General features: G+C 45.1%; 1 protein-coding gene across 2 annotated transcripts in view; it reads right to left on the bottom strand.

Moving 5' to 3' along the window:
* XPO6 (exportin 6) overlaps positions 1-12,770 on the bottom strand; it is a 45,804-nt gene that overhangs the window by 18,962 nt on the left and 14,072 nt on the right. For both annotated transcript variants that reach the window (XM_065732455.1, XM_065732456.1), the window contains exons 4-8: positions 9,718-9,915; positions 7,600-7,759; positions 7,176-7,253; positions 3,679-4,132; positions 265-391 (exon numbers count right to left, since the gene is read on the bottom strand). In XM_065732455.1, coding sequence (XP_065588527.1) covers positions 265-391; positions 3,679-4,132; positions 7,176-7,253; positions 7,600-7,759; positions 9,718-9,915 — 1,017 coding nt within the window. The remainder of the gene's footprint in view (positions 1-264; positions 392-3,678; positions 4,133-7,175; positions 7,254-7,599; positions 7,760-9,717; positions 9,916-12,770) is intronic.

Raw genomic sequence — 12,770 nt, 5'->3', positions numbered from 1 at the left:
AACCAGAAGTAAAGTTAAGACACCAGACAAACTGTTCTTACAAGGTATCTATGCATGCCTGCTATCTCCAGCTAAATCCAGAAACAAATTAAGACACATCCAAGTCCCCAGTAACATTGGAGAAGGGTCAGTGAGAGAAGCCAATTGCTTCTCCTGGGCTAGCTTTACAGATCAGTCCCACTGGGCAAGTCAAGCTACTCCTGCTGAACAAGACAACTGAACACAAGGAATAGACCAGGAAAAAACAACACTGCAGGGCTGTACCTGATGAAAAGTGTATTTGAACAACAGTGCCAGAAATTCAACCACAGGGAACTGGGAGTAGGATTCAATTCTTCGTAGGTGGACGCTCACAAAGAGACGAAGGAAGTCTGTAAACTTCTCAATGTAGCTACAATGGAAAGAAGAAAACTGAATTAAGAAAAAGCAAAAGATGCCACAAGGAAAAGCAATGCCATTGAAACAGTGATAAATTCACTTTAAATCCTTTCATTAGAAAAAGAATGTGATAATTAATAGGCAGTAGAACAATTAAAATGTAAAGCCCTGCAACAATTACCTACAGGACGGGCAACCCTTCATTCCATTAATACCTGAAACAGCAGAAAAGACAGTCTAGTCAAAAGCAACTTTAATATTCAGATAAATATGATCAAGTTTAATCAGGCCTGCAAATAAACACAATCCCCCACCCTAGAGAAGTAAATGTGTAACAGCAAGACTCATATTACTGATGTATAGAGGATTAGTCACATACATTGTACCACCGAGGACTTCAGCTGAAAGCAAGAAGTTAAGGCAGGAGTTAGCAATACATGTGTTACAAATGTACAGGAGGCATTGGGAGAGCCAGAAAGAGCTGCTCCTTATGCAGGGCAGAAGGCTGACCTTCATCCCAAAGCTTCTGAACAGAGCCCAGGCTTTTGTGACTGAGTTGGGCAATAAAGATAAATCCTCCTCCAAAGCAGGGGACTTTTCAATGTTTGGGACCATACTAAAAAGAACATCCAAAAGAAAGCTCAAACAACAGGAAAACATCAGGAGTCCAGCAAGAGCTTGACCTCACTGCAAGCACAGAGGGTTCCTGAGCACACTGCTCACAAAGAACGCAGTGGGATAAGATGTTATTGTGGAATAAGGACATGTCCTGCACAGCGTAAGCTCCATCGAGGTTAGAAATTCTCTCCACATTGATAACGCACAGAAGAGTGAAGGACTACATCAGTAAACAGCCTGACACACTGCAACACCATGCATAGACAACAGAGCTCCAATGGCTGTGGGCAGAGAAACCCATCCTTCCTTCCCAGCTACGAGGAGCTCTGAAGTGTAAACGCACTTGAAGCCTCTTTTCAAAAAGCTGCACCACGTTTGATTTAGTACAGCTTCAGAGAGGTGAGCAGTTTTCTTCTGTTGTACTGCCTTGCTCCCACTTCTGCAAACTGATGTAAGGAAAATGCTCTTTCAAACCACGAGGCATTCAAGACTGGAAGAACTACCAGCCAACAGAGCAGTAACACTGCTGGTTATTATAAGCCTATACAGTAATCCAATACTTCTGATTATGCATAAAGTTGACACAAGCCTTCTCTTTGGTGCTGCCTGCTTGACAAGAATCAGCCCTAAACATGCCTGGCCACTGACCAAATGCTTCAAAAATAAAGACAGCAAAATGCAAGTAATCCCAACCCCAACACTTCCTTTTATCTGGTTTTATTTAAGAGGTTCTGATCTGAGACCAAAGAAGTTCTTCCTCTGCCAAGATCTGCATGCCCCGTGCTGCAGCCTCCACCCCACTGCTTCCATCCATACTGGACATCTCGCATCCTCATTTCTCATATTTTCACATCTTCAAGCTGAAGCCAACACCAGTAAAGTAGCTTAAGCTAAATCTTTTTCTTGACTATTTCAGCAGTACAACCCCTTCCAAAACCACAACGATTTTATAACAGAACAAAAGGAATCACCACCACGGGAGACTGCTGAAAGAGACCTGAGGTAGACATGCTCCAGAAGTGAGTGACTGTAGTATGGCAGCTCCATCAGTGCCAAGTTTGTTTAGGACTGTCAGACCAAGTCAAGAAGACACATTCAGCTGATAAGCTCTTTAATTTTGGATGTAAAAACTAGAAAAAAAACCCTCCTACCCAAGGCCAAGCCATTTCACAGACAGCTCTGCTCCTGCCAAAGCTGGCTGGGCTGTTCCAGGCAGTCTGCCCCAAACATCTCAGCCACAATCCTGTTTCAGACCTCAGCCAACAAATGAAAGGATTCTCAGAACTACAGGCACCCATGGTCTGTGTGGATAACGTCTGAGCAGCAGGACATAACCACAGAGCAAACAGGAACATGACCCTGGAAGAGCCAGGACAGTACAGCCACATCACTTCCTGGCTTGGTCAGGGAAGGTGGCTTGCCAACACCTTCCACAGAAGAAAGGAAAGGAGTTACAGACTGAACTTGTTACAAGTTTCCAGGACAGCCATTGTGAAATCCAGAGTGCAACCCCTGGCTGTCTGTGCACATATCCCATACACTGAGGTAGCATGTTTCCTTTGCAATTGGACATGCCTCACTTCTACAGAGGAAACAGCACCGAAGTCAGAGGGTGTTAGTCACAAAACGAGCAAGCAGAATTCACTGTTAAACACAAGCCACAGCTTATCTAGATCTAGTATCCCAGGGCTACAAGTGAATCTAAACATATGGAAAATGGGAGCTTTGTGGTAGAAAAGAGCAAGTCAGCTCTTCAAAAGACACAGTTTATTTCCAAATGCACTTCTACTTCTGAGTAGGTATTGAATGAAAACTCAATTAGCTCAAAACCCTTCCTACTGCATTTCCACCATCACACATCCACAGCCAGGTACTGAGCACACTGCCAACAATCAGCACCAGCTCTGCCCATCTCCCCACTGCTGGCACTGAAAGGCAGCACCTGAGCCACCCCACCCCGCTGCAGCACACTGTCAACACAACAGTGAGACAAATCTCACTTCTCCTACAAGCAAGAATACCTGATATGAAAGAGCCAGGCTGTTGAAGGCAACCAGCATGGCAATGAATTTCTGGAAAGCAACAAGAACACGCAGCTCCTGAGCTGCTGCTGCTTCCCCCACTGCCTCTAGGCACTTGTTGCTGGGAGCGGAGCTCCCTGAGCTGCCTTCCAGTGGTGTTTAAAAACAGAAAAAAAAGTAAGAGTAATCAGAAGCTGTCACATCTCGAAGAGCATGAATTCTTCCTTTCAAAAATCAAGACTTGCAGAACAACTACCCACTCTTTGTATGCTTGGGTTTAAGACAGAGAAGGCAGATACCGACCAGGGAAGGGAATGCTGCAGTGCCTTTACCTCACTGTGCCTCTTCTGTTGCTCTGTTACAACTGAATGAAGGGCAGGGTCAGCTCTTGTGCCACCTCAGACCTGCAGTCAAACAGCAACGAACGGGGAAAGAGGAGGAAGAGGACAGGAAAGAACACAAACCTGTGCCACCACAGCCACTTGGCAAACTGAGCCCCTGAGCAGAACCTTACCTGTGGGCACCTACCTTTCTGCTTCTCAGCACCAGCAGAGAACTCTGAAAAAAAGGCGATCAGACACACCATGCATGACCTCAAATCAATACAGTCCGTCCTTTAAGAAAGCAAGAGGCCCTAGCACAGCTGCTTGGTTTCTCTTACCTTTCATCCAGTTCCTCCAGACGGCTCTTCACCGTATGGGCGTTATTCTCCTTAGTAATCTTCTGCAGGAGGTAGAAAGTCTGCTGGAACATCCGTAACAAATACTCCTCAAACTCCATAGGCACGCAGTTCTTGGACATCAGTTCGTTGATGCAGGACATGGCCAAGACGCCCAGGCGGCCCCGCTCCGCCCCCAGCCCCGTGTTCTGGCTGCTGCCATTGACCGAGGACATCTTCCTGGCACGGGTGTCACAGCCAAAGCGGGCAAAGTGGAAGATGGTGGTGAGGAGCGAGGGGGTGATGCTGGTGGACAGAGGGATCCAGCTGAAGAGGTGGGCCAGGCACTCGAGCGCCAGGGAGCAGATGTATTCACTGTCTGTGTCAAGGATGGGGATTGGCTGGTTCAATAATTTGGCTGCGCTGGGACTCTGTAACAGGCTGCTCAGCAGGTCACCTGGAGGAAAAGCACGTTACAGATCAAGGCAGTGCTGCAACTGCAAGCCCCAGCCATAACCCAACAGCCACCAGAGCCTCTGGCACGCAGCAGGTCAGCACACAGATCTATCTGAAAGGAGCTATTTTTTTTTATTCTAGAATGTTCTGGAGCTTTGTACAGATCCCACACGTCAGATCAGAGGGACTGCTGGGGAACTACTTCCAACAAGCTCCATACTGGCCCTTTAGCTTTACTAAGGACATGCAGCATTTTGCTAAATAAAGCCACAGCACTACGATGTGCATTTCAGGGATTTGTTACCCACTTTATTTATTCCCCTCAAGAGCTTGAGCATCCTTGATGTAAGCTTGCATAAATTCTCCAGGAGGTCCATATTGTAATCAAAGCTTGACAGAGCTGCTTCTGCTTGCATGTGACAGCTTGTGGGTTATGTAAGAGCAGAGGTGCTGAGACCCAAACCCTGACCAGCACAGCACCTCTTCTCAGTGACCAGCAGCACATGGCAAGAGCACGTGACACTCCTCAGCCTCTGACCACTGCCGTGCAAAGGCTCCCTGAGCCCAGTGTGGGGTTCAAGGAATTGTGTGCAGTTGGAGGATTTTCTTCCAGGGATTTGTCCGGTCTGCAGCTGAGGCCAGGTGCACTTCATACATGCAACATCCCTTTGCAACAGAGCTTAACTGTGTGTAGGATGAAGACAGCTTTTCCTTGGGACACATCGACTGCAAACTGCGTTTCCTACTTCCTCTATCCAAAAGGGGGAAAAAGTTTCCATCCACCACCTCCCCTTTCACTCAAATAACAGCGTTCTGCCACAGCTCCTCATTATGAATTTGGGATTGTACTTTTTTTTCACTTAGAAGCCACTCAGTATCTTTGCTGCTGTTCCACAAAGCTTTTGTCTCTTTTCTACCCTCCTCGATACAGAGGACCAGAACTGCACCTGCTAGGGGAGATGTGGGCAAAGCCCAGCTCCACCCAGCAGTGCTCTGTGTGACTGCTGCTGATCTGAAACTTCTCTTCCTTGAGTACAAACCATCTCTTCACCTTTAGAAGTCCGCAGGTGTTTGCTACATTATGAAATTGAAAGTTATCCCATCAAAAAGCCAAAGTAACTTTTTCTGAAAGTGAGAAGACCCAACACAGGAGCAGCACGAACGCTGCGGGTGTGATTTACCGAGCTATTTTCCAAGTACTCAAAAGCATGCACGATGAACAGACTCCCAAGTCTCCATACTTCATTAAGACAGATGTTCTGCATCATGAAGTTGATAACTCCCTGTCGTGCCTTATATCTTCTTCTCTTCTACTCCAGAACTGTAAGGCATCACCCCACCTCAGCTGTACTACCCCACATGTGGTCTTCATATCAGAACAGCCCCAGCACAGTGTTACAGCTGCAGTTATGCTGCAACTCATTGCATTCTGCTCACAGAAGCAAACATGCTCCTTCTGAAGCACCTTCCCACAAAATACAAGAACCAAAGATTCCCAGCTGTCAGAGCATCATCACAGTCTGTGAATCAGGGCCCTGGAAATAAGAGCAGTTGGTCCAAATGTTTTGCATCCAGTTAAATCACTGAAGCTCAGAGTCCAACGGATGTTAAGGTACATTTTGTATCTTTGCAAACAGGTCATCTATTTACTGGAAGAACAGCATTCACACATGAGGGAAAAGCTGTTGGGAAAGGGAGCTGGGATCACTCTAATTCTGCAGAAGCAGCAACAAGTGCTTGTGCTACTCATCTGTTTAGCACACGTGACCAAATATGCCTAAGGAAGGGACTCAAGTAAAGAGATATAAATCATTCAAAGACAACACTGGGAGGCTGAGAGGTCACTGCTGAGTCAATTCTATATCAATCTTTCTATATGATTCCATAACTCAAATGTTCCTCAACATAGCACACTTCAGAGTCCCTTTGAGTGGCGTGAGAAATGAGTTTAGTGTAGGTTTTAAGTGCTGTTCTAAAGCTATACAGGACTCATGGCAAACACTGCACTCTATTTCCCGATGCAAAAAAGAAGGAATAGATATTCCAAGTTCCTAAAGAGATTCTGGCTCTGACAGAAGACATTAAACATTGATAGGGATTTCTGAAGCTTCTTTTGCTGCTCAGGACACCTGTAACTTCACCAGAATGCCAAAGGTACAAGAAGGTGTCCTTATCTAAGCTAGGAAAAAGCAACAAAAAATGACTGACACACCACAAATTGGCATTAATGTAGAGAAAGTAACAGACCCCGCTGGGTCTCACTGTGTACAATCCAACTTGGACCCCAGAGCCAAAAGGCTTCTTTTTCCCTGATATAAGCAGGCAGATCTGAGGTCCGAGTGTTTAAACAAAATACTGATTTCACTGCATGATCTGCATTGTACTGTGAGATGGAACAGAGGGACCACAATGCTGCTGGACAATTCCTAGGTGAGATGAACGTAACAGAACAACATCACACTGAGCATCACAAAAAATGGTTCAAATCAACAGTGTCCTTACACCTGGGGAGAGCCTCTGAGTTGTCCTCATAGGATAAATGAAGTGTGCTCCAAGGACATAGAAACACATTCTCCTTTTCAAAGATAATTAACACGTACGTAAACGAGTACAGACTTACAGCCCTGCTAAACACTAACAGGAATTGGGAGAAAATAGACTCTGTCAATAAAGATGTACAAAGTCCTGTCACTTTTCTTTTGAATTAAGACTCAGTGTTGCTCCACTTTGCCTTTTGATGTGTTTAGAGCTGAAATTCACATAGAGCAGTGCCAACTTGGTGATGCTACAACATTTTGAACTGACACTTCAGAAAGCTTATTGTCATCTGAGGATAACAGTGCTGCCAAATGAGGTGGCATTTCCAAGTAGGACATCCCTTGCAGTGGAAATGGCTTCTTCAGCTGAAGCCAGCTGTTCTGACCTGGAATTTGTTGGCCTAAGAACAGCTACAGGAATAGGACAGTAAAGGAAGGAACCTATACCTGGTATTGCAAGATAAAGCACATAGAAGCTTGAAGATACTCAGCTTTAGCTGTCCTTACCACTTTCTCCTGAAGTTGGGGATGGTGGTGGAGTGGCAGCAGTAACACTGTGTTTGTCCCAGATGCTCTCCAAAATACCTGGCCAAAGAGAGATTTTTTTAGAACAGATTGTTAAAAAGACATCAACAAGATATCAAAACTGCTTTGCTCAAACACATCTCAAGGGCTTTTACAAGGAGCACTGCATGTACGAGCATTCAGTACATGTTTCAGGGTCACTAAGAGAACACAATCTTAATCTCTCTTCATAAAGAGAAGGACACACATAGCTGTGGGACCCAAACGCAAAGGGCTTGGCAGCATCAGCAGTCACTACATCACCCACACTTTGCTTCACTGCTCTAAGAACATGCAAGCTTGCCAGCACCACAAAGGTGGGGAAAGAAGATGGTTGTTTCAGAGCTGCAAGCACACCAGCTCGTACCTGTGAGGAGCCCAAGTACAGTTTGCACCTGGTCCAGCAGCAGCTTACGCAGCTCTTCCTTGCGGGCTACACTCAGATCCTCACGTGGACATGCCAGTTCTTCTGAGGTTGTTTTCAACATGATCAGTCCCAGAGGAGTGGTCACAGGCGACTGAATCAACTGAGAGGAAAAGGCATGAAAACAATGTGAAATCATTCTGAAAGTCTCAGATCACAAAGAGGAGATGAGCAATCCTGCCTGCAGCTCACAGCTGTTCCAGGACTGAGGATTATCAGCTCACAGTCTGCAGTGCTGCAAGGATTCAGCTTCCAGAGACATTAACCTATGATGTTGTAACAGTTCAAGCACCATGGGAATCTCTGAGGTTACACCAGAGCTTTCAACATGCCATTGCACACATTCTCTGTTCCAGCATGTTTACCAATAAGTTTGCTCCTCCCATTTACTGCCTTCTGCTGACATAATCACTTCTCAGAACTGCAGTAGCCATGTACAGAATGCACAGGAATAGGAGCAGAGAAAGCAAGGATTTCTGCCCTCATTAGCTACTGGGATGTTAAAGACACATTCAAGTGGGACAAAGTTTTATTCTCAGCTGAAAGACACCCCTGTCCTCTCAACTAGAAACACTGAAACTGAGATATGCACTGTTCCCACTAAGAGGAAAATAAATCTAAAGTCTATCGCCATTACTGCAAATAATCCTTGAAGACAAAAATTAAACAGTACAGGCTGGCTCCAGCTCACCAGCCCATCAAGCTAGAGACAAGCTGGCCTAACAACTGATCAGACTGCATATTTTGGTGAAATAGGCTGGGGGAAAAAGGCCACCTACAAGCTCTTCATCTGGATGCACGTGACTTTGGCCTCCAGAAAGGAAGCATTATGGTACAGGAGCTGGTAGCAAGCAGTGAATCAGAAAGAGTGGTGGGACATTGGCAGTGCTGCCCAGGGAGATGGGGGTGTCACCATCCCTGGAGGCGTCCCAGAACTGTGGGGATGTGGCACTGAAGGATGTGGGCAGTGGGCACTGTAGGGTGGGTTGGGTCGGATCTGGTGATCCGAGAGCTTTCCTAACAAGAATGATCCTGATTCTAAAGTAAGTTAAATTTACAGCTTGTTAGCAAGTTACAAGATGACTTAACAGCTTTTCTCTTCGTATTTTCTGACAGTACGAGGACATTTTGCAGTACCATGCACAGACACTTAGGAAATATAAAACTTATCATTACTGAAGTAGCAGCACTAGAATAACTGGTTCTGCATAACAATAGTACAACAGACTAAGTCTTCTTTGCTTTTCCCCTAACAGCTCAACAAAGCTTTTAGAAACTAGTGCACTGTGATATCAGTTTGCTGCTCAAGAACCAAATAATCACTTTAAATCATCTCCAAAGACAAACTGGAGATCAGACTGCTGTGCAACTCCAGCACAGGAGCAGTGTTTTGCTTCTGCTTTTCTGGGGTCTTGAAGTTGAGGTGCTTTTGTTTCTCTTCCAATTTATCTGAACATATTTTGAAGGTTTCTGCTACAGACACTTATTTATGGGGACACTTCCCTCAGAAGCTCAGTCCACAATAAGGATGGAAAAACTGATACCTGGTTATAGAGAGCTATTTCAGAAGAGATTACTCCAGTTGCAAGAAAACATTCTAGATCCATTTGTCTTACCAAAAACTCTTGACACTTAGGGATGCTGATTTACTTCAATAATTGCCTTGTGGCTTGTCTGTGGGCATAGCTGCATTCAAATGATGCAATTATGTCAGCAGAAAAAGGCTGAGAAGCACTTCAGCTTCCAGTCACACTCTAAGTCAATTATGAATGCTTTTGGGAGAACTAGAAACAAAGTACTCAGCCTAAAGAGGAGGTTTGCAGCAATGAACCTATGTCAAGCCCAGGCTTCACCTGAAGATGTTGCATTTCGAGCAAGCAACATTCAAACGAAGGGCAGCATCTCAACAGCCTTCAAATACACCTTCCAGTTTTCCAGAAGAGACCTCAAACATCCCAGCAGCATTCAGCTGATGACTTCACACAATGAGATGCCAAAGCTTCTCAGGATAAGCTGAGCTACTAGAATTAGATGGCAAAAGTATCTTTAGAAACTTCTTACCTGCAAGATGTTAGTGAAAAAGTCATGGTAGAACATTGGCCAGTCTTGTCGGCCAATATCCACGATGACTTTGCAGAGTTTGTTCCTGATGAAGTAAGGCAGAGTTTTGTGCTGAGCTAACAGGAGCTTGGGCAGGCAGCTGCGGATCTCCATTTTGTCTTGAGATGGGACCCCAAGCCACATCTTATTGATTAGGTTCTGGAAAAGAAACACAGTTCCCCAGTGTGTCTATCTTAAACAAGCTGGCATGACATACTTCACTGAAAATAAACATTTTGGTGTTTGAATAGGATAACCTTAACGATGCCAGGTATAGCGCCTGAAAAAAAAGCATCTTAATATATATATTATCAGCAGCTTTTTAGGCATAACTTACTGCTTTCTTAAAAAAAAAACTGGGAAAAACTGACCCCTACAGCCTAAGGTATAGCTACAAAGCTTACTGTGAAAGCCAGCAAGGTGTACTCATGGAGAGACCTCAGGAACTCAGTGCAGGGACAGGGCACCGCTCAGCACTGCTGCATCTCATACCTCAGGCTCACTGCTGCCTGCCACAATGCGTGGGGGGTGGGGGGGGAAGGCCACAGCTTTCAGATCTATCCATGCCTTTCACCAATCATGCATGGCCAGTTAAAAAATTAAGCATCTGCACATGACGTAGTTCAAGCTTCTTCGTTGCCATGGGCAGACCAAGGAGACATCAGCAGGTTAAAAGAGAAGGTACTTCTCTTGTTATAAGCTCTGAGCCAGGCTTTCTAGGTGAAGTTACCATTTCAGATCCTACAATTACTCAGTAGTCCTAACTCTGGTATCTCCATCAGCCCAAGGATGAGTGTGTGAGAACTAAGCCAGGCAGAACAATTGCAGCTTCAGAGGTCAGACCCCGCTCCACTATCTCTGAATAAGCTCAGCCATGTAATGGGGTCCTTGGGCAACAGCAAACAGCAATGCTCAAGATGCAGATTAAAACTCATTGAGCCCAGGCCCTCTTACAAGCCATGCAGTGTACAGGAACAAGCTCTAAAAAAAAAAAAATGAAGTTCCACAACTGCTACAGCACTGTCAGACTCGCAGAACCCTTCCAACATCACATATTCACCAAAGATGACTTCTACTACCTGATGGCATGTGGCACGACACCATGTTAAGCAGCTTTGGGTCAAGCAGAGCTGGCTGCTTGCCTCTAGCTTTTAACCCTGGACAGCTACACTTCCCCTTCTAAAAGGGGAAAATAGCCCTGTGTGAGGCAGAATAACAACACAGAAGGGAAGTAAGTTTGGCTCTCAATGGCTCTGAGGCTCCAGAGGTCTCCTGGAGCTCAGCTGGAAGGTCGCCTCTCAAACAGCGATTCTGCAGTGACAGGACATCACTTAAACTAAGAGCTTTTAGTCTACGAAAAAAAAGCAGACAAAATCTATAAGAGTCACAAATTGGTTCCCTACCACGCTACAATCCCATTTAGGGATTCTGGAGCATTAGCAGCTTTGCCTCTAGGGATAGCTTGTGCAGGAGACCTGATACAGGGGCACTATCTGTAGCTGTTTGCAGGCACATAGCTGGGAATATGCAACAGCAAGGAACACTGTGCAGTGCTTCTGTAGGAAATGGAAAGCTGTGCTAGTGGTCAGAGCGGATCCGAGGTACAGTACTGAGGCACCAATTCAGTGTGCAGAGATGGATGTATATATATACATACTGATGGCTCATAGACACACAAAGTGCCTCAGAAAGGTTAAAAGGCTTTTTGTTTTCTTTCTGTTTCCCTGAAGAGGATCCAGAAGCATTGCTTAGAAACCGACCACAGCCCAATCAAATGGCAGTTGCCCACTGAAAGACCACAACAACTTCTGAAGCACCCACAGTACCAGCAGATGCTTCAGCATTAATATCCATCCTCAAATTCACAGTAGTAAAGCTGCAGGCCTGCAGAGGAACAGCCAAAGACACAGTGCTACAGCAGATAATGTCAGCAATTCCACCTTCTCTGTTGAGAGATCCTAATCTCTCAGCTCAGCTGAAGATTGCTTCCCTCACTTCACACTTGCACAGTGATTTCTTTGTTCTGGACAGAATTCTTTTTTCCCCAATATTACTTGCTCCCTCTGCCCAGAGTCTGAGTAACCAGACATGTTTTCCTCTTCTTGAAAATCAGTTTAATTATTGTTCCTGTGTAACATCCATTCCGAATCACTTCTGCCATAATTACTCCTTTCTGAGAAGGGGTCTCTGGATGTTTAAGGGCCAGGCAGATTCCATCTGTAGATATTCTTCACTCCCTTCCCTTTGTAGCCCCAGGTAAATGGGGCCTTTTACATTAAGAAGTCAACAACAACACAGACAACAATCTGTCAAAGTGACTTCTAAGAACAGAGTTGTTTGCACTGCAGCCCACTGCAGAGAGCATTAACACTCCATGAGCCTGGAGCAAGGCTCAGACTGCAATCCAGCCCAGAACACAGTGCAGAGACACACAGAAAAGAAAGACCCAGCTGACCACAACCAAACCTGAGACCACCAGCAGGGAAAGACACTGCACTGCTCACTGAGAAATGAGCTGATAGGACAAAGCTTGCACAGAATACTTTGTTTCTTCCAGTAGCTATATGAACCAGTACTCAAGCTTTTAACCACAACTTTGATCTCTTTTATAAATAGGTAAAATGTGGGACATGATCTTCTAAGAGTGACCTTCCCTCTAGAGCTCACACAAGCTTGTGGGATGTAACTCAAAAAAGAGCCTGTCAGAAAAAGAGATTTCAAAGATAAAAGCAATTTGGTCTCCCCCCTTAGCACTGCAGCTTGCAGCAGCTAGTAGGAGGTAACCACACACATTTCTGACCATAAAGAGAGTATTAAAGCAATAACTCTTAAAAGCACGGTGCAGAAAACTCGAGCAGCCTCTGAAACTGCAGGTACTTTGTACTTAGAGATGCCAGGAAGTTAATTCTTCAATTTATGTACAAAGATCTGTATTCTCCTCCTGCCATTAAATAACTTCTTTAGGAGAGGGCAATAAAAGAAGCTGTATCACTGTCCTCATTAAGGCTGCCTTT

The sequence above is a fragment of the Cyrtonyx montezumae genome, unplaced genomic scaffold, assembly GCF_038088225.1.
Source record: "Cyrtonyx montezumae isolate F1298 unplaced genomic scaffold, pur_monq_1.0 scaffold_16, whole genome shotgun sequence".
NCBI classification, from domain to species: domain Eukaryota; kingdom Metazoa; phylum Chordata; class Aves; order Galliformes; family Odontophoridae; genus Cyrtonyx; species Cyrtonyx montezumae.
The sequence above is the reverse complement of the archived record's forward strand: the minus strand, read 5'-3'. Positions and strand labels throughout refer to the sequence as shown.